The sequence below is a fragment of the Thamnophis sirtalis genome, unplaced genomic scaffold (assembly GCF_051295495.1).
Source record: "Thamnophis sirtalis isolate CommonGarterSnake01/CBP01778 unplaced genomic scaffold, rThaSir2_p1.2 scaffold_3, whole genome shotgun sequence".
In the NCBI taxonomy this organism is placed as follows: Eukaryota; Metazoa; Chordata; class Lepidosauria; order Squamata; family Natricidae; genus Thamnophis; species Thamnophis sirtalis.
This window is the reverse complement of record NW_028261383.1, coordinates 85150697-85173285: the sequence shown is the minus strand read 5'-3', so window position 1 is coordinate 85173285 and position 22589 is coordinate 85150697. Positions and strand designations below refer to the sequence as shown.

Sequence of the window (22589 nt, the reverse complement as noted above, 5' to 3'; positions counted from 1 at the left end):
CAGATGAAGACATGGTGGAGATCTCCCACATGTGGTCCAGACAACTACTCTCCATGTGAAGACTACAGGACAGTTTTTCTTGAGCTTAAGTGCCAGGAAACAATGAAATTAGTCACCTTGCTCACAACTGCAGTGACTATTAAGACACTAACTTCACAAACATCACTTTCTAATTACTTTTGAAAGAGCTCATTAACTATTTCTAAGCTATTAGAGATGCTTGAACTAGCAAATTTGAAAATTATGGGTAAATCTGCTTTTAAACCTGAATGAAAGAAAATGTTAATCATAAACTTACCGTGTTTCAATAAAATGTTATAATTAATAATAAAGCATAAAAAGTGTTTATGTGGGAAATGAGATCCTGTTTTGGTTTTTACAAAATATAACATAGATAAAGAATTTCATGATTTTAAAAACTGTATGTTGATGGAACTAACAGGAAAGATATTTGAAAGATGATGCAAAACATTCTAACAATAAAAATACGGAAGAAGACTTCTGAATAATGGAATCAGAAAATTGTAGCCATTAAATCAACAATATCAATAGTGATGTCCTTCTATGAAGAAACTACTGTATATTCAAAAGATGTCTAAAAGAAATGTCAAATTTTATTTGCAAGGTAGAGATGGTATTCAAAATGGATTTTGCAACTGACAGGGTACTAGAGTGATTGAAAAAGGGATGCTTCACAAAAGAAATTATCTGAAATTTTAAAATTTAAAAGGGAAATACAAATGACAACTAAGAGAGTGACCTGGATAATTTTTTTTCTACAGGATTTGCAAAAGAGGCTTGTTTGAAGAACACTTTATGATAGGACAAAAAGAAATAAATAGAAATCAAATCTTACAGCAATCTTTGAAAGAACTGTTAGAAGTAAAAGGAAGGAATATATACATAATATTGGTTTATTTCATAAACATTAAAACAGATATGTTGGTATTTCTGGAAATTCTTTATGAACTTTCTGGTGACACCCAGATTGAAAAGAGATGTTTTATGGATTTGTTTACAGATAAGAGATGGCATATGGGATGAAGAGATAAATGTTGTAACTGGTTATTATATTTAAAGCCCTACATTGCATAGGGTCAAGTTATTTGTGAGACTGCCTTTCCCCCAAGAATTTTTGACTGCTGTATATGCTCCCACATGGAGGACATACTGAAGATTCCCTCTTTAAGTATTAACATTTCATAAAAAGGATTCCTTTCTGCTCTATGCCACTGATACACAACAGGCCCAACTCTGTTTACCTCTAGAAAAGTCAATAATTCCTAGCTTTTGTTCCCGGAATTTGTGTCCAGTTAAGTGGTATCCTCTTTTAACTGTTTTTATTGTTGTGCTTTACTATCATCTTCTATTTTATATATTGTATGGTTCTTTTGGTTAGCTTTTCTTTTAAACATTTTTTATTTTTTCATCTTCATAACAAATAACATATATACTATTACATAACCAACATTATATTATATTGTTAAATGTTTACATCACTTTGTCTTTCCATCAACCCTCAAAAATAATTATTGGCTCTTCTGCTCTCCATGCACCATATTTACCCGTATTCTTCAGAGTATAAGACACACCGGAATGTAAGACACACCCAGGTTTTGAAGAGGCAAATTTTTAAAAACAGTAGGTAGATAGATAGAGGGATAGAGAGGGAGATAAAAAGAGAGAAATACAGTAGGTAGGTAGGGAGAGAGAGAGTAGGTAGGTAGGTAGGTAGGTTGGTTGGTAGGTAGGTAGATAAAGGGGGCGAGAGGAAAAAAATAGGGAGAGAAATAGAGAGAGAGGGAGAAAAATACAGTAGATAGGTAGAGAGGGAGAGAGAGAGGAAAGAGAGAGAGTAGGTAGGTTGGTAGGCAGAGGGATAGACAGAGAGAAATAGAGAGAAATACAGTAGATAGGTAGGGGGAGAGAGAGTAGGTAGGTAGGTATATAGGTAGATAGACGGGAGAGAGAGAAATACAGTAGGTAGGGAGAGAGAGAGAGTAGGTAGGTAGGTAGATGTTTCCAGGTGTATTTATCCATGTGCTGGAGAAGGAAATCGCTGACAACTTGTAGCACCTAAAACTTTGTTTCTGCTGGCACAGCACTTGACCAATGTAATTCTCATCAATCCCTCTAACTAAACAGCTTTGTGAAAGGAAAAAAAAAGTTTTTGCATTCTGCAAAGCTCCCCAAAACAGCCTGTTTTTCACGAAAACAGGCCCGTTTTTTTAGACGCATGAATAGCCTTGGGGGCGGCTTGCAGAGTGCTCCTGTGGGGGGGTTAGGGGCCCAAAAACGAGCAAAAAAAGGCCCGTATTTCATGAAAATGACCCATTGTTTGTCAAAAAATTGCATGCATAGCCTTATGGAGGCTTATAGAGTGCTGCTGGGGGGACAAAAAGGGCCCGTTTTTTGCTCATTTCTGCCCTCCCCAGTCCCCAGGAGCTCTCTGAAAACTTCCATAAGGCTATGCATGGTTATTTTGGTGAAGGGGTGGGGCTTCGGGGGGCAAAAAATGCTGTATTAGGTGTATAAGACACACCCAGATTTTCAGCCTCTTTTTAGAGGAAAAAAAGGTGTGTCTTATACTCCAAAAATTAAAGTATACCCTATCTTTTTCTTCTCCTTGTCTCCTCCTTCTCCCTACCTCCTTTCTTCCCTCTGTCGTCCTTTTCTTCTCTACTTCCCCTTCCTCTCTCCTTCTCCTTTCTCCCCTTTCCACTCCTTCTTTTTCTCCTCTTCTTCCCCTTCCCTGCCCTCTCTCCTATCCCTCTCTTCTTCCCTTACCTGTCTCCTCTACTCCACACTCTTCATCTCATTTACTTGGTGTATTTTAGTCTCTGAGTGAGCTCCATTTTATGTTGATGGTATTTATACTTCCATTTCAATATATATCTTTAATTTTAACATATATCCTCCTCCTTCTTTTTTAAAAGAAAAAAAAAGTATACATATATAGTAATTATATTTTTAAATCCCCCACCCAGCCTATTTTTGGCTGGGATGTAGACCTGGTTACGATTCCCACCTACTCTCATCATTATATTTATATAGTTATACATAATTACACACCCCAATTTTGTAGTTCTGTATCTATAATCTCAATACTTTTCCATTATAAGTATATTTCATGTTTTCCCTCTCCATTTTTCCATATCTTGGACTTAGCTTACCCTTAATTGTCTTTAAATAACAATCCTTACTGTTCAATGTTCATTACAATTCCATTAGTCTATTATGTAGAATAACAAGCAGAACACACCTCACTTTGTTCATCATCTTAAGAGTTCTATATGTGTCCATATTTCATATATTTTAACCTGTTCTGTCCCCCCTTCTCCGCTCGTTAACAGACGACAGGCAGACAAACTTAAAAGGAACTCACTTTATCAGTTCTCAGCTCAGACTGGCTGCGAGCCCAAAAATAACATAAATACAGTCTCTGACGAGATAACAGAATACCAAACAAAAACTCTTACAACGCAATGCACTTCTCCAAGTGTATCCTTGAATCAGGGTTACAGAAAACAAATCACTTCTCCAAGTGCTCTCAAATAAACCACGACCGATGATCAATGAATGTTGAACGAATGAAGGAACATTGACTCCTGCAACCGGGGCGTGGCACCATCTGTCCTTTTATCCCCAGAATATGCCCCTAACGAGCCCCAGCTGCATAGTTAATTTTGCATCCCGAAAAGACTCACAGAAGACTGCTGCTGAGTCACAACACTAACCTATAATTAATTGTTCTTCCATTGTCATATTCAATCAATTAACAACTCAGTTTAATTATCATGTATAAAAGTGGATCACATAACTCTACTTTGTATTCTCCACATAACAGTTTCATATTTGTCCATATTCCATATATTTTAACCTTTATTTAATTATCTTTCCATTATCATATTCAATCAGTTAGCAACTCAGTTTAATTACCATATATAGGAGTAAACTACATATTACAGATTTATATTTCCCATATAACAATTTCTAATTATCTGATTTTTCCCTAATAAGTCTTTTGTCCCACTTCTCTATTCCTGTCTTCTCCCTTTTCTTTGTTTTGACATGTCCACCCTCTTCAATTTCCCCAAGCCACTGTCAAACCCAGTGAAATCTTTTGTATTTTCCTTTATTGGGGGATAACCCCCATCTTCAGTTTTCCCTATGCCACTGTCAAACTCAATGAGATCTTTTGTCTGCTTTTTATTTCCTTTTGTTGGGGCATATCCCCCCTTTTCAATTTTCCCTATACCACTGTCAAACCCAATGAAGTTTTGGTCAGGTTTTTATTTTCCACCGTTTCTACCACTTCAATATCCCCCCTTTTCTTCCTTCACTTCCTCAATATCTAACTTCAAAATTCTATTTAGGCTTGATTTTAATGATTTATGCATATTTTTTTTATAATTTCACATAGTTCTTTGAATTCCCACCTATCCATAATTTCTAGTTCCAAAATTACAGTTAATTATACAGTTCTTATTTCAGGGTTCTGGTCCACCTTAAATTTAGCTAATTCAGCTAATGTGGAGAGGTAAAAGAAAGGGAGCATCTTGATCATTTGTTCTCCCTCCGGCAAAAAACTTCGTATTTTCCCAGCTCTTGATTTTATTTTATTTTCCCCCCTGTTACTTTCCACCTCTCGTTAGTTAGAGTTGCTTAAAATATATTAATTAGAATGAACTCAAACACAGCAAGTCTCCTTGGTATGTTTCTCTTTGCCTCCTGCTTTTTCCAAGTTCTGATTTATGAAAATTTGGTTAATTAAAAATTCCTACTCAAGGTTTCACATTCCATTCGTTACACAGACAAGATTAGGTTATAAGTGACAAAATAGTGTTTTTTTCTTGATTTTTTTCCCTTGTTATATTCCACCTCTCATTAATTAGAGTTGCTTAAGATATGTTAGTTAGTTAGAAGAAACTCGAACGAAGCCTTCTAATATCTTTTAAAGATACAGTCTTTTTAAATCCAAATCCAAATTCCAAGCTTGTGTTTGAATGGGTTTGTCACTTCTCTGCTTTCTTCTTTCTGTCTCCAAGTTGTTTAAGGCAAGTAATTCTTTTTGGGCTAGTGATTTAACTCTCCATTTTTCCCCTTCTTACTTTCTTTCTGCCAAAATCTCAATCTGTCCATTGATATTATTTATACTCTCAAGGTTCTTTGCCTTTTCCAAATTCTGATTTATGTCGGTTGGTTAATTAGATCTTCTTACCAGGCTTTTCATCCTGTCTCCTTCACGCTCCTCCTTGATGCTTTGGCCAGAAGCCAGCAGCTTCTTGTGCAGCCATGCTGCCTCTCCCGATACCGATTCAGAGAGCAAATCTCCAACCTACGAGGGACCTGTTGCACTCCCTCGGGCTTTTATGAGACGCTGCCCCTTCTTCACACACCTCCACAGGGAGGTTCTGATCCAAAAGGATCTTGGCATTGGTTTGTCAGACAGAGTTCATGTGAGGCTATTCGGAGCCCACACCTCTCCCATCTGTCTAGCTGAAGAGCTTCCGGTCGAATCCCTTTTGGTTAGTTTTTCTGTTTGCCTCTTAAAGCCAAACTATTTGAGTTGGGTGGCCCTATAAATCAATTATATAAATCAGTCATAACAATCTGTTGAGAATATAAGCTGGAGATATAGAACCTTCAGATCTTTAAATGTTGTTCAATTATACTACAATTCCCAACAGTTCTCATTATTGGCTATGCTATTCAAGACTGCAAGCCTGTTCAGTAATTCTGCAATAAAACCTATTCCCTGGCCAATACTTTCTTAAATGTAGATTGGATGCCTTCTATAGTTTGTTCTACAGTTATCATGAAGCATGCTGGCTTGGGTAGATGCAAGTTATAAAAATAGGGAGTGTGATGAATGAAACTGAAATTCCAAAGAAAACTATAATCTTTGACATTGGATATTACATTTATATTCTTTCTACAAACATTTCTCTGAAATTCACTTGTTTGTATTAAACAATTGATCTATGATTCCTTCTCTTTTTGGTAATAATCCTTTATGATTCTGTTTCAGATTAGGGCACCTAATATTGAATGGCTCAAAAAAAATGTTCTTTTCTAAATCATTTGCTCCCAGAGATGTTTGCTGCATTGTCCATATCTTCAGAAGTCAAAGAACAGCAATTTGGCACCATATAATGCAAAATCAAAACAATATTGTTATGTATACAGTTTGAAAAGAAAGTCCCAGGTTCCTGCCTGTGAATTTAACCAATATTTTCTCATATGTTTATCAAGTACCATCTGACTTTAACCTTACTAAGGCTTATTGGCTTTTCAGTGCTGTTCTAAGCAAGCCAGTGCCTTCTGGATGAGTTGGGTGACAAATCTCAGTATTACAATCAGCAACTGGATCAAACTGACTATTAATGCTAGGAGGTATAAGACAACCCATGAGGAATGCACGAACACCAGGAAGACTGTTCTATAACTGTTAGGCTAAATAATCTCCCTGCAAATTGCAGTTCCCCTATTTCCAGTTTCAGCATCTTTTCTTAAAAATTGTTCATGCTTGCTGGAAAATATCCTTTGCTGCCTGGAACTATCTTATCCCCCTATCTCCAAATGACTGCAGGCTCCGTGGTTGTGTTCCAGTCTCATAATTGGTTTGCTAGTTCTTTAACTGTGTTAATTTCACTGAGATTAGAAGTTAGAAATGGACCTAAGTTGCTCCTATTTAGGCTGATTGAAGTATTACAATTGATTGGGTGAAAAACCTTGGAGACTTTCTTAAGTATTCAGTGGACCACTCAAATCAGCTTGAGGACAGTTGTCCCGCATAGGCAGCGTCCTTCATGCTTGTCTTTTAATATAAGCTCAATGATCCCTGGCTAAAAATAACAGTCTGTTCAGATGACAAGATCCTACAGTCTCTCTTTTTAGCTATGCAGAACGTCCATTATAGCTAGAGATTGGGGAACATGTTTTATGCACAGATGATAGCAGTAAGATATAAAACCTAATTAGATCTGGATAAAATTTGGAGACATGAGCTTGCATATCAATCCCACTCTTCACAAATCCCTTTTGGAAATACATTTGTATGTGAGCTTATTCTGTTGTAAATTCATACGGCCTGTAGGAGTCAGCCTATCTTTATTTCTGTTCACATTTTTGAGCCGAATAATGCCAAAAATTCAAATTTGGGCCATCATAAACGTATTTCTGTTTGTGGTAATGGTTTATTTGATCTTTTTTTGGGGGGAGGGTTGATAATTTTTAGGATGCTGAATGAATGTAATACGTGCATCCTTTTCAAATGATATGATTAAATAGCAGCATTACTGACTTCTTAGAAATGGGCACTTTCAAAGATGAAAAACTTAAATACATGTTATATTTAGATAGCCTGCAATTTTGTTTTGGTTGAGAATAGAATAGAACAACAGAATAGAATAGAATAGAATAGAATAGAATAGAATAGAATAGAATAGAATAGAATAGAATAGAACAACAGAATAGAATAGAATAGAACAACAGAATAGAATAGAATAGATTCTTTATGGGCCATGTCTGATTGGACACACAAGGAATTGTCTCCGGTACATAAGCTCAGTGTACAAATAAATCTACCTTGATCACCTGCCTTCACATGTTGACTCTGGCCACCCACATAGATTTTCTCCAGAACAATCTTTCCCAACCTGGTCCTTCAGGACTTCCAATGATGTGCCCACTGCTGCTTTTATTGGGTACCTCTACTATGCTACTGGTCATCCTCTCTCTATCCTTCCACTTTTTCCAGCATTATCGTCTTTTCCATAGAACTGGATGTTTGCATAATATGGTCAGAATATGATAATTTGAGTCTGGTTATTATCTCCTTGAGTGAGAACTCTGGTTAATTTGTTCTGTGATCCATTTGTTTGTTTTCTTTGTTATCCATGCAATCTTCTTCAAAACCAAAGTTCAAAAACATCAGTGCTCTTTCTATCCTGCTTCTTCAATGCCCAATTTTCATTTTTATAGAATGTCACAAAGAAAATTATTGAAGTCTTTATCTTTGTAGGTTATAAACTCATCCTGACACCTGATTTTTTTCCTAAGGCCTTCATTGCTACTCTACCAAATCTTAGTCTGTGGTTGAATGCCACAGTTGAATTCCTTGACTATTAATAATTGATCCCAAAATACTAATTTGAAACTATTATTTCAAAAATGTCATTGTTGATTCTATGACTGATCATTATACCATTTGATATAATATTAGTTTGATGTCTTTATATTTGATCTTAATCCTTTCTTTCACTACATTTACTGACTTACTACAACTTGCACATCAGTTGGATTTTGAACTATCAGAATGGTGACATCAAGCTTGAGGAGAGGTTATAAATGTTTCCTTCTCCAGTTTTAGACCATCTGTATCTTCTTCCAGTCCAGCTTCCCTCAATATACTTTATAGGCAGCATATAGACTGAATAAATAAGGAAAGAGTGTACAGCCTTGTCACATTCCTTTGCCAGTCTGGAGCCACCTGTTCTATTCTTGACCTAAGTACAAGCTTCATGGGAAGACACCAAATGTTCTGGGATGTTATCTAAGCATGTTCCACAGCTTGGCATGATCAGCACAATCAAAGTCCTTTCTATAATCAGTGAAGATATACTAACTTCTTTTTACCTTACCTTACCGTCCCTCCTCTCCCCTCCCCTTCCTTTTCTTTCTCAATTACCCAGCATATGACAACAATATGACTCTTGCTCCTCAGTCTTTTCTTAAGCCAGCTTGAACACTTGAACATCTGTCACTTCCCTTTCTACATAGGGTTCTAATCTGTATTGGATCCAAAGCACTATTTTGCTAGCATGTGAAATTAAGGAAATAATACAATAATTTGTGCACCTTATTAATCACCTTTCTTTGATATTGTTATGTAGGTTGACATCTTCCACTCTGTAGGTCACTGAATCATTCTTTAGATTTCTGACATAGTTTGGTTAGAACTATGGACTCTAAATCATTCAATATGATCCTATAATTTTCTCTCAAGAGAAAAGGTAAATGAATGTAAGTTTCTTGTTAATTCCAAGGAGAATAACTTCTCAATATTTCAGTGAGGGCAAAGGGTAATCGGAACTTTGATCATGTGTTTACTATATGTAGTGGAGAGGGTAAATGTCCTTGGGAGACAAGGGGAGGAGATGCTGCTTAGGAAACAATCAAACAAGAGAGGCAGGAGCCCACAGTGGCCTAACAGTCAGAGAAAGAAACTTAGGAAAGACCCACCTAATTGTTCAGATGATTGAAAGTGACGGCAAGAGATTTATACCTTCAGATTTGCCAGATTGTATTAACACAGGCTTACAACAAAGTAGAATTACTTCATTTAGCTATGTTTCCTGTCTGTCTTACCTGGAAGGGGTGACAGTTCAGGCCAACATATTTTTGGTCTGGTGAGAGAGGTAAACAACTTGCTATACAAATATTGTTGGATTACCATTTGAGCTACATACTGCTATCCTTAACCAAACCCATATGTAAAGTTTCAGAGTTTGCTCCCTGCAGGTATTTTTTTTCTGAGTGATGAACAGTAAATTCTTCATTCTTGGGAGGTGAGGAATGCCACTGGGAAGATATGTTCATTGCCTCTTGCAAGCTGAAGCTTTAAACTGCTGATTTGATTGTTATCTAAGAGAAGAGTTATTTGAGGAATTTTTAAAAATTGGAGGCATTTGAAAATAATGATGGTACAGCATGTAAAATGGAGTAGTGCATTATAGACAGCTTTGGGAAAGGTCATAGAAATTTAGATATTGCAAATCAAAACTGTTACCACATCCTTCCAGATCACTACTGTACCATTGAAGAAAAATATTGAGTAACGTTTTAACTCTGTTTTTAAGAAAGAGACAGTGGATTTTAGCAAAATCTTTATAAATGGATGTGGGATATAATGTGCTCATTTTAATGTGTCCCATTATTCCTTCCATCCTATTCACAGGCTGTACTTATTTGTCTTCTTTAAAACTTATATATTTTGATACCCCCTCCCAATGGTTTAGTTATATGAACATCATGCCTAAATGCTCCAAAATGTAAAGTCAAAAACCTAACAAATATGTGAATAAATAAAAATAAATATATTCAACTAACACTACTGTGATGTGTTTGTGATTGCATTAAGATCAATTTAAACTTGGTATTCTGTGTTGATTGTCACACTGTTTTCTGTTAAAATTCTGGTTTCCTACATTGCTTAGACCTAAAACATTGTTCTAGCAGTATGGCAAGGTTTAAAGCAATTTTCGTTACCTGATTTCAGTTACTCTAAAAGTCTAGAAGGCCACTAGATGACAGAGAAAAAAAAGTTTTCTATTATCTCTTTGCTGTTATTTAATGGTTCTCCGAATTCCATAGCTCAAATCTGGCAATTTTAGTTTCCTTCTATTTGACTGATATTCTCTTGAATTGTATTCTTTTCTTTTACAAAATAAAACAAACCCAATACATTTTCTTCATTGTTAATTAATATACCTTTTGGTTAATTTTGTAACAGACCAATACATTTTAAAAAGCATCTTTGTCCCTTCTGTCAAATTCAGGATAATTTGTGCTCACAGCCTTTGAAATGCTTCATTTAAATTGCTCCATCATGGTCTTTAATCAGCTTTTTAAAAATAAAAATAAAAAGGAATATTAAATTATTATGAATTTGTAGGCAAACATACAACATATAAAAATTGCTTTCCTCTTTTCTATATTTTTTCTATAAATTATATCAAAGAAATATGCCCAGTGTAAAATATCTAATAAAGGTTAAGAAGAATGACCCTTTGTTACCTAGCATTCCATTTCTAAACAAAATGATTTTACTTTTTCTTCGAAGTGAAGCAAACAAAGACATTAAGTGGTACTTACTATATTGAGCCTAATAACCATCAATCAATATCTTTTCTTCCTATTTGTAAAATGTTTGGTTGAGTGGCTCATCCATTGTTAAGAAACAGCCCACATTGTACTGCTAGATTTGCTCCACCTTTCAGATATTGTTTTCTTCAGTGCATCTAATGTGTTTTAATGAACTGAGTGCCTGGAACAGCTAATACAGGTACAGTACATGTCCAACCACACAATGTTACAATGAAATCTTAGTGGGAAGCCTTAATGAGAGGCTGGTACCAAAGCTAAAGAGGAATATGATTTTTAGAATTCTATTGCAGCATTCCAGGTTCCATTGAAGAGGTCGATTCATGAAAAATTCTGCTGAATACAGAGTGGAATGAGTGGGTTTTTTCTATTAGAAATCTGGGGCAAAAGATGAAGAGACAAAACTTGGTTGGATATGAGTGGGGAGAAAATGTGCATTGCATTCTATTTCTAGGTGAGAAAGTTGTAGTTGTCCTTTCAGAAATGTGTGTTTGTGTGAGTGAGTGTGTTCATGTGTTTAGTAGGAGATGGAGATTTTTCTTCTATGGAATGAATTAAGCCTCTTTCACAAAGAAAGCAAAATTACCATGTGTGAAAAAGGTGTTTTGTTTGGCCGAGATGAAATTTGCCTTAGTGAAATAAATGTTCTCTTAGAACAGAGAATGGTCGATTAAATGTAATTCTTTAGTGTTTTGGAGATTTGCTTTTTGTTTCTTCTTTGTTTATTTTGTTTTGCTTTTGTATTCAGTTTCTTCCGCAAGTTATTACTTAGGCTCATTAGTTTATCTGATTTACTATTAATGCGGAAGGCAAAATTGTCAACAATGAAGCAGTTTTTCAATCTACACTCAAATAAATGAAAGGCTATAAACAATGTATTATCATTAAAATAAGATTCTTCCAATATAAAAAGAAAAGAAAATCCAATAGTAGAGAATATCTGTAGCTCGGGGTTCAACTGCAGAGACTTGGTGCTCTCTGAACTTGGTTCTTTGCTTTCAAACATTTTATTACCTGACTAGGTAACTTCATCACTGCTAGTAAGTGTGGGATTTGCTCCTAGTTTATATACAGTATCTTGCCTGCCAATGTTTGTAGGGTTGTGGTTTTCTCCTTAGTAGTTCCTTGATAAGGTTATTGTTTTCTGCAAATTACCAGATTATTACATGTATATTCAAAACTATCTCAGAAACTGCCAACAGACTATCACAATCACATTCACAATGGCGTCATCACAATAATTAACTACAGCGCTCCAAAACATCTTAAGTACACAAAAGGCCCAATAGCCAAAGAAGAAAAAACAGGAGTCATACACAATATACAATGTAAGGACTGTAACAGCCACTTTGTAGGACAGACAGGAAGAAGACTACCAATCTGCATGCATGAACACCAACTAGCAGTCAGAAATCCTTTATCTCACAATTTATGGGCAAACTCAACCATAGTTTCAATTGGAAAACTGAGATTCCTAGGCAAGTTAAATCCAGAATTGCTAGACAATTCATGGAAGCTTAGCATTCAGACAAATCAGCCATCAATAGAGACTTAAATCATGTTTGCACACCATTCAAAAAAAGTCAATAAAAAACAAATAAGGGAACAATAAGAACATATTGTGTCCAGCAGTCTATATTCAGATAAGCAGGGATAAATACCAGACAAACAATCAGAAGGAAAACAATATCTCCATCAACTCTGCAAAGGATCTGGCAGATATATTAACAGGCATCAAACACCATACTCACTAGCACTGAAATTGCTTAGTCAGATCATAAAATGTCTGCAAGTATACATCCAAGTTCAGAGAATATCAAGGACTCCACAGGAATTATTTTTCCTAATTTAAATGTACAAAACATTCTGGTTCTGAGTCTGAGGCAAATGTATTTGCCTTCTAAGAAACTATAGTTTAGGCTGTCCACATCTATCCCAGCTGTCATATTGTGAGTACATTGTAGCCCTTTTGTGAAAGTATTGTTGGGAGGAAAATCCATCTGGTTCAGTTCCAAGCTGGGAGAAATGCATTGGAAACAACATGGAGGCTGATTGGAAAAATGGTTTATTGAATAGAGCCACAGTTCTTGGTCAGCTGAACCAATGGTTTAATGAATGAATGGGTCTTTATAGATTTTTATGACGTTGAAGTTTGAGCTGTTCTGGGGGTGGTGCAATGAAGGGGCTTGGGTTCTGAAAGTGTGTTGGGCAATTCCTATTGTGGCTAATGGCTTTCATCCTGTGTTGGATCTTCAGTGAGGGGCTGCTTCTAATCCTATCACTCTGCTTTTGTTAGCTGTCAAACTTTGCTGCAAGCGGTTTTAAAATATCCTGTCTTGAATGGATTTCTGCCTGCAGTATTTGCTTAGCTTATGAATAGAGATCTAGATAATTGTCTACCTCTTTCAATAAGCTCTTTATCTCTTAAGTGCTGGCATCTACTGTGGGCTATTAAGAAAGATTTGGGGACTGTTTTTTGCCTCTAAAAACATGTTTCTCTATTTCTCCTTTAGGGAAATATAATATTCTGCCTTTTTTAACATTTCCCAAAATTGGGGGTGGGGGTAGAGGCTTCCCACAGTATGAACAGTTAAAATCCATAAACAAGGTTCTGGCCTGTTGTTACACTATAGCACAAGCATCCTTCTCTGTGCCACTTCATCTTGCTCAAGGACCTGCTGTGTTTGCGTTTCTCGGATACCATACCTTTACTAGCACAATGTGTGTGTTTGTTAAATGTTATGTAAAACTTCCAGGGTACAGGAAATCCTGTGGTTTTTCAGATGCTGTGTTTCAAGCATACAATTATACCTGAATCATTCTGCAATTACCGTATTTCTCAGAGAATGAGACGCACTGGAGTATAAGATGCACCAAGGTTTTGAAGAGGCAATTTTTTTTAAAAAGTAGGTAAGTAGGTAGAGGGATAGACAAGGAGAGAAAGAGAGAGAAATACAGTAGGTAGGTAGGGAAAGAGAGACAGTAGTTAGGTAATTAGATAGATAAAGGAAGAGAGAGAGAGAGTCAGTCAGTAGATGGGTAGGTAGAGGGATAGAGAGAGAAATAGAAAGAGGGAGAGAAATACAGTAGATAGGTAGGGAGAGAGAGTAGGTAGGTTGGTAGGTAGATGGATAGAGAGAGAGGAATACAGTACATAGGGAGAGAGAGAGTGTAGGTAGGTAGATAGATAAAGGGAGAGAGGGGGGGAATACAGTAGGTAGGGAGGGAGAGAGGAAGAGGATAGGTAGGTAGAGGGATAGAGAGAGAGAAATAGAGAGATGGAGAAATACAATAGATAGGTAGGTGTTTCTGCTGGCACAGCACTTGATAAATGTAAATTCTCATCAATCAGTTAAAGAGCTTTCCAAAAGGAAAAAAAAAGTTTTTGCACTCTGCAAACCTTCCAAAAACGGGCCCAGTTTTTTTAAAGGCATGAATAGGGGGGGGCTTTCAGAATGCTCCTGAGGGGAGTGGGGCCCCAAAAATGAACAGAAAACAGGCCCGTTTTTTGTCAAAAAATTGCATGCATAGCCTTATGGAGGCTTATAGAGGGGGGCTGGGAGGGACGGCCCATTTTTTGCTCATTTCTGCCCTCCCCAGTCCCCAGGAGCTCTCTGAAAGCCTCCATAAGGGTATACATGGTCATTTTGGAGAACGGTCAGGGCTTCAGGAGGCAAAAAATGCTGTATTCGGTGTATAAGGCGCACCCAGATTTTCAGCCTCTTTTTTGAGGAAAAAGGTGCGTCTTATACTCTAAAAAATATGGTAATATTGTGTTTTGCAGCCATCGACTCCTTGTTCTGAAGTTCAAAACAATTTCTATGAAAAGAATTTTCTAGCTGTTTCTAGTTTGAAAAAAATATTTTAAATTTTTATTCATGATATAAGTATGGAACCTATTTCATGTTCAAACCACATCATTAATTCTTTTTCACCTGAATTGTAGGAAAGCCATAGTCTTTTCTTTGCTACCCAAGAGAAAATTCAGTTCTCTAATATGGCTAGTTTTGTTCATAAGCTGTCCATGATTGCATTTGTTTATCACAAGAGAGAGGTGGGGAAAACCTAGAAAAAATCCATATAGTGTTTGCAAACAGTCAGCTGTTGCTGAGGTGCTAAAAACAAATGTTGCACTCCTATGAAGGTGATAATGATGTGTCAACAACAATATCTTTACCCCATGAAAGTTAAAAGGCTACAAAAATATTGTAGGGATCAGAATTCAATCATGCTTTTATTTGATGTAAACATACTGGGATAATTGATTGAGACGTCATGCTGAGACAAAGTTCTGGTTCACACACTTCTTGAATGCTATGTGATTCACCCCCGAAAATTCCAGTGGAATGAACCAGGCATACTACCAGCTGTTGAGATGTTCACAATCATTATTATTGTACAAATAGGCACTCTTCCAAATACAGCAGGGCTCCATACAGTGGGAACATACAGCATCTGTCCTGTTATGAGCAACCATTTTTTGTAATCAGTTGCAATTGATGTTGGGGGAGAATTCTCATTGCTTTATCTTAAAAACTGGGTGCCACAAGTAAATATGAAAGAGTCTCTATCTCAAGATAAAACATTGTAAGGTTTGGCACAAGGCATTGGATACTAATGTCTCGTAACACAATACCAGCCTTGCTTGTTAGCTTGTTTTAGCCTCTAATCATATGAATTATGGAAATTAAGTGGCAGCATGAAAAATCTCTTAGAGACTGTTGCAACTATTGCTCTTTCATCAGACAAACTAAGCCTTCTGAAAACCACAAGACGCAAAGGTCTGAATGTGTAAACTAACTATCTTTAAAGGGGTAAGAATTAAGTATTTCAAAACGCATCTTGGCTCCTCTATGGAATAGTTATTTTTAAACAACATGCTCCCATTTTATGTAAATCAGTAATAAAAAGTTCTTGTTAGTAAGGGAGACTGAAAAGTTCATTGACTTTTCCAGAACAGCTCATCTAATTAAAGCAGATGAGCAGTACTGGTCAGAATGGTTTCTAAACAGGGATATTTCAAAGCGGAAAATAGAACAAAAAAAAAAGTAAAAGAAAACCACAGAAATCTCTCAGTATCAGAGGGTTTAAAATCAAAAGTTACCATGCATAAAATATTTTTTTTCATTGAGAAGACAGTTATGAGATATTAGAATTGTCAGAGTTTGTTCTGTGTTTATACATCACTCCAAATGGGGCATGTGGGAACAAATACCAATTTTGTTTGTATAGGGCTACCATATTTTCACTGGGACGATTCAAGTGGTCATTGGATGATAGCAAAGAGATATAGTTGAAGAGTTTGGTGAGCCCTTGTCTAGAATATTAAAATGTTATTGATGAGTAGTTACTTTTTTTTCCTTCCAAGTTTGTTTTGGTTGAACAAGTTCATGCCATTTTGGGGGCAACATTTTTAGGAGTGGTTTGCCATTGCCTTTCTTCCACGGGCTTTTAAAAATCACCCAGCTAGCTGTACACCTAAGGGAGGACAAGAACACGTGGTCTCCAGTTTTTAGATTTAATCACAATGCCAAACTCTCTTTTATCTGTTCTTCATCAACATACTTTTCTTATAATTATACTAAAGGCAGGGTTTTTTTGCTGTTTCAATTGGCACTTGGCATTTGCAATTGTATCATCCTAGGTGTCTAAACAATTTGGACTTTGCCTAACTACCTGAGCATTAAAGAAACAAGCAGCCCAACAGTTTATTTTATATGGAGCCTTTCAGCCTCTAGAATCAACTGTGAACTCCTGCAAACCCTTGTCACTGTTCAGCAGCTGAGCTGTATCTGAATCTTATAAATTGTGATCTTTCTGTTTGAGATGTGGGTGGGCTTTTTTTAATTGTCTTACTCAAATCATGGCTTTTTTAAGTCAAGCTAGCTCCATTCCATCTCCCTTAGCTATAGATTTCGTGCCAAAGTAATATAATTTCACAGGTTTTAAATGCAACAAACAGTGCAGTTTGGCAGCATTGAGATGTGGATGGAGTAGGGATAGAAAAAAATGTTCCCACCCTTTTATGATGATCGTATTGAATAATTTTGGATCAGAGTGATGATGGTAGTTTTTACATTATTACCATCAGCAATTTGTTGTCATAACCCTTGACTAACAAACTAACTTAAAGAAGCAATTCCTCTATTTTATGGGAAAGTCATGTTTTCAGTTAAGATGCTTGCTTACAAAAGGCACTAAGTTGGAGTGGGCCAAAACCTATTTGGAGCAGAAAAGACTGCACTTTGCTGTATGAAATAATCTTCTTCGCTGCTGTGGGGAAGCAGTAGAGAAGATTTTGTACATTGGGCTGTACCCTGATATCATCTACGTGTGATTTTGAGCAGTCAACATTGCTGTTATTAAGTGAGGGTCATGGGTTGTTAAGTGAGGACCTCCTTGCAATTTTCTGCTGACTTCCAACAAGCAAAATCAATGGGAAAGCTGGCAGAAAGTTATAAGTCCAGCCGACCAGTGAATGAGTAAATGCACCACTCAAGAACAGCCAGCTAGATGTGCACAGCCAAATGCGGGAAGAGGGTGCTGCAGGCAGGCATGCACATTGAAGTATGAAATCCTTGGGATCCTGTACTCTGCAGCCGGGGGGGGGGAGCAGTAGAAGTAGGAATGACTTAAAGGATTGACTTGTGACTTCTCTTGCTGGCTTCCATGTTGAGTTTGCTTGTGAGAAGACATCAGAAAAGGTTGGAGATCACATAACAATGGGTCCCTGGAACAGTTATAAGTGTGAACCAGTTGCCAAGTGCCCAGATCATGATCCCATGACCACAGGGGTGCTGAAACAGCTGAACTTTGAGAATCAGTGGTAACACTTGTTTAGAGCCATTGTCATTTCAAACCATCATTAACCAAGGACTATCTGTAATTCATAGCCCAGAATAAATTCAACCAGAAGGATGACAAGTCAAGTCATGTTACCCAGACACACACACACAAATGAAATACGATGTTTATATTCTCAACTTTGTCTTTCCATTTGGTTTGAAGAGCAAAAGCTAGGTTGCATTTAGCAGAACAAATATATGCCTAATTATATTCTTTAACATGAGCACCTCTAAATTAAAAATGTCTCATTCAGAAAGCAAGTACTGCTTGCATAGAAGAACTATAGAAATTCAGATTCATTAATTCAGAGATACTCATATGCTTCAATTAATTTAGAGATACTCACATGCGTCAATGCATGCGGCATTTTTCATTACATGAGGGTATTGCTACCAAACAGGATATGTTCTGAACTGTGATGATGCTGATCACTAATTGAATAATTCCTGGATTTAGTCATCCATCCGGCCATCAATTCATCAAGAGCAGGAAAGATCCTGGCATCTTTATTTGAAAGGATAACAGATACTGGCATTAAAGTTCCTATTAGGAACATGGAAAGTTGCTGCTAATTTCAACAGATGTGATATACAAAGGGGAAGCTGGAAAAAATTAGAAGAGTCTACATAGGTGGCGCAGTGGTTAAAAAGCAGCACTGCAGGCTACTGCTAGATCAGCAGGTCAGCGGTTCAAATCTCACCGGCTCAGGGTTGACTCAGCCTTCCATCCTCCCGAGGTGGGTAAAATGAGGACCCAGATTGTTGGGGGCAATATGCTGACTCTCTGTAAACCGCTTAGAGAGGCCTGAAAGGCCTATGAAGCGGTATATAAGTCTACTGCTATTGCTATTGCTATAAACAATCAGTAAATCAATTGGCAATTTCCCACCAATATCTAGAAATCTGAATCTTTTGCTTTACCCATCTTATTCTCAGGCACTCACTTTCCAAAACTTTAGAAACTTTGATCCCCTAGATCAGGGATGTCAAACTCGTAGCCCATGGGCCGGATGCGTCATGCACTGGCCATGCCCACCCCCATTTTAGGAGGAAAGTTGTGATACATTACGTGACAACAACGTGACTATGCAAGTTTGACACCCCTGCTCTAGGCTATGTGAGACTACAGCAGCAATAGTATCCATGTTTCTAGACTGGGTCGAGGATACATAGTTCTTTGGTCTTTTCTACATTGTTTGTTAATATGTGTCACTTTTCTAAGACCCAAGATATAACCCTGCTTTGACTGTCCATCGCATGCAGATGGATGCTTAGGACTATGTTTCTTGTTATCATGGCTATTGTCAAGGCAAGTCTGTTGTGGCCAAACCCTTCCATCTTAGTCTAGAATTTGGAATAAAATCTTATGGGATGTTATTGCGCATCTGTCTGACTTTATGATGATTGATCTGTTTACCAAGATGGATCAATTTACTACCTGTATGTAACTGTCTGCAGGACAAACTGTCAAGCTCTTTTTAATCCATGTATTTCATTATAGATATGATCATTGAGCCCAATTTGCATCCCTTTTTTGGAAATCTTTCTTCCAGATTTTTCATATGCAAATTCATTTATCATCTATCAACTCCCTGAAGACAGATAGGGAGACAGAGAGAACCAACACAACACTTTACCAATACTTACACTGCTATGTCTTGTATCAACAGGTCAATTGGTTGGACTTAGTGCCCAGAATTTGCTTATAACAATCCTTTGCATGCCACAATTTATCCAGATGGTTTATAGCTGTAATCTGTACCATTAATCTTCCAAGGTGCCCTCATTTGCAGTTTCTCAGATGAGAATACATCCACCTTCCTAAAGGAACAGCAAGCAGCACAACTCCCTCTCAAGAAGCAGCTGGACCTTGCCACAGTGGCTCATAAATATATGACAGATGGCCATAGACAAGAGTGCTTAAGTATTGCTGTGAGGTTTCAACTAAGTTTTTGCCATTTTTCTGCCCTTCAAGGAAGTTAGTTTCAAAATTTATCAGCCCCTTTTCTTTATCCACACCAATTAGTAGTCACCTTTTGTTTACAAGTGCCAATTTCGGTGAAGATCCATCTGGCCTTCCATTGATTTCTATTCTTTATTAACTACTGTTTATTAAGAACATGATGCTCTGCAACCCTTCCATTATTCCTTCCTTTTTGTCTTGGCAGGAAAAATATAAAGTAGAGTGTATTTTAGATTTTAAACAATGATGGGGCAATATGGAATACTTAATTCACTAGATCTACTCTAATAGATCTTGGGGAATTGCAATTAATATGCGTACACCCCAAGCTGTGTATCTGCAGTAACTCTATAAATGGAAACCCTTGAAACTGTCTTCCTCTGGTTAATGGTTATTGATTCAGACTGAAATATAGTCCTTGTTCTTGTCCCCACTTCCATCCTAGTCTTCTTCCTTGGACTAAAAAGTCTTCTTCCTTGTACAAGAGTCAGGCAGCCATGCCTGCTTCTTCTGCATCTTTTCAGTAGAATTTGGCCCGAAAAGTCATCTAATCCCTCTCTGGACAGGAAGGGGTGTTCACAGAATCTTCCTTTCCATTCCATGGGGGTGGGGAGCAGGAGAAGGGAGTTGTATGAGCATTTCTGGACAAGCCAGGGCAGGAATGGAAGAGAAAATACACATAAGCAATCTAAAGAGAATGAGCAAGACAAATATCAAATTATTGTAGTGTAACTTAGACCAGGTGGAGATAAACCTGTGAAGCAGTGTTCTGAATCATTCAGAAACACTGCTTTATGGATTTACTTCTAATGGGGGCTTATGGATTTACTGTAGATGGGGATGGGAAATCCCTCTCACAGTTTCTAAGATTCTGTATCTACACCTAACTAGCTTAAAGAGATCATTCTAATAATTCTTGTTTCCTTGGTCTGTGTAGAGCTTGGGAAGAGCATGGCTAGGCTATCTTGGTAATGCAAAGATCAAGCAGTTGAAGCACTCTCCATTTTCCACTATAAAATGTCCGGTAGGATAGTATCCAGTAGGATATTGGGATTTTTAAAAAAAATTCAGCTAAGCCATATGAATATTTTCATTCAGTTTTGATGATTTTCATTTTTTTCCAATGGAGATTCAACCTGCAAGGAGCAGGGACAGTGACATAATGGAGTAATACTTGGTAACCATGTCTATGCCATGATTATATATTTTAGGTTTGAATACCACTTTGTGTTTTTAAAAGATGAACTTAAAAAATGGCCAATTTGAGCCAAGTCTCTCATGATAGCAATTAGGAATGTATGTTGGGCAAGTAGTCTAATAGACTTCCTTTAAAAAAGAAAAGTTAAAAAAAATGTGGTATAGGAAAATGTAACTTGAAACTATAGCAAATCAGTGTAATAGCTAGTAGTAGCATTCAACATTCCATTCAATCTCTTTTATCCTCCTATCTATTTAGATTTTTTTTATTACCAATACCAGGCAGAACACTATTGACTATGCCTCAGACCAAACTTCAAAATGTGATTTGCTATCACATATCTATGCAAATCTATGCAAATTTCTACCACTTAAAAATAAGTTGGTCATATTGTACAACGCTCTTACTTTTCCAGGCATTTTATTGAGCAACTGAAAAGAAGCCATGGAACATTTTACCAAATAGGTATAAAACTGATTTAGGCATTTCCGCCCTACTGGGTTAGGAAGAAGGTCAGAGAAAGTGCATTTTCTTATGGGAAGTGATGTCCACCTCATTAATTTCTTTTTCTTGTGCTCCTATTGTAGGGCAACCCTCTGTACTTCCAGTCTGCTCAGAATGTTACAGTGAACATTCTCAATGAGGAGAGTAAAGTTCTTACACGTCTGGTAACAGGTAAGGCAAGGGAAATATCTGAGGAAGAGAAAAGGGGAACCAAAAAGGGCAGGATGATGAGAGCATTAGCCCTTGGAATAATAATCAGTAACATACCTCCATTGATACAAACTATGACCCCAGCTTGCCCTTGCAAAGCTGAAGAAAGATAAAGCCTGCATGTGAACTAAAGAAGCAGGCATGTTCAGGACACTGAGAATTCACAGATCTAGAAACTAATGCTCTCTTAATTCTAGCAGAACTTCAGAATGGAGTTGTCATTTCTGATACCATTATAAATATTAAACAGTAAGGTACCAGCTGTCTCAAAGATTTGGAACAGGCAGAAGACGATCCCTGAATACTTTACACATACCTGAAACAACTGGAAGCAATCTGATTAATATTCATAGCACAGAAGTCCTCTGTCTTTAAACGATTTCTAAAAATCTTTTTAAAAATCCCTCGTGCAGATGAGTACCATTTATGTTCACAAAATGCTACACTCAATGTTTGACAGGGAAGTGGAGGCTTCTGAAATTCCCCAGCAGACCTGTCATTTCTAAGCATGGGTAAGCTTTTACAGTAGCAGCAACAGCAGCAAAGAATACAGCCCAGGATTGGGAGATGGGAATCACGCAACCACATATCATTCTGGGTGAAATTAGACCATTTTGTGTTCCAGACAGCAGACTAAGTAATTCAGTAAAGGAGCTTGGTCAACACTTGCTTTAGGGTTGAATGGTTGGTGACTCATCTGCTGTTGGAGGGCAGAACATGAGGAGTTGTACCAATGTCTGAATAACAGAAAATAGTAAGAGGAGCAAAGGAATCACAAACACCATGGAAGTATTGCTATTAGAAGACTCGTGCCATCTGCCAAAACGTCTGGAGTGTGAGTTTCTCTCAAAAAATGCAACTTCACTTTTGAAACAAGAAGAGCAAAACAGAGGAAGCCACATCCAGTGTTTTTTGCGTGCATGTTTTAGCAGCTATGCAATCATTCTTCAACCTGGTTGATTTTAAAAAGAAATGCATTCCA

The 22589-nt window shown here is 37.1% G+C and overlaps 1 protein-coding gene across 3 annotated transcripts in view; it reads left to right on the top strand.

Moving 5' to 3' along the window:
- Positions 1 to 22589, top strand: part of SGCD (sarcoglycan delta) — a 468122-nt gene that overhangs the window by 351477 nt on the left and 94056 nt on the right. For all 3 annotated transcript variants that reach the window (XM_087709402.1, XM_087709401.1, XM_087709403.1), the window contains one exon: positions 21481 to 21568. In XM_087709402.1, coding sequence (XP_087565528.1) covers positions 21481 to 21568 — 88 coding nt within the window. The remainder of the gene's footprint in view (positions 1 to 21480; positions 21569 to 22589) is intronic.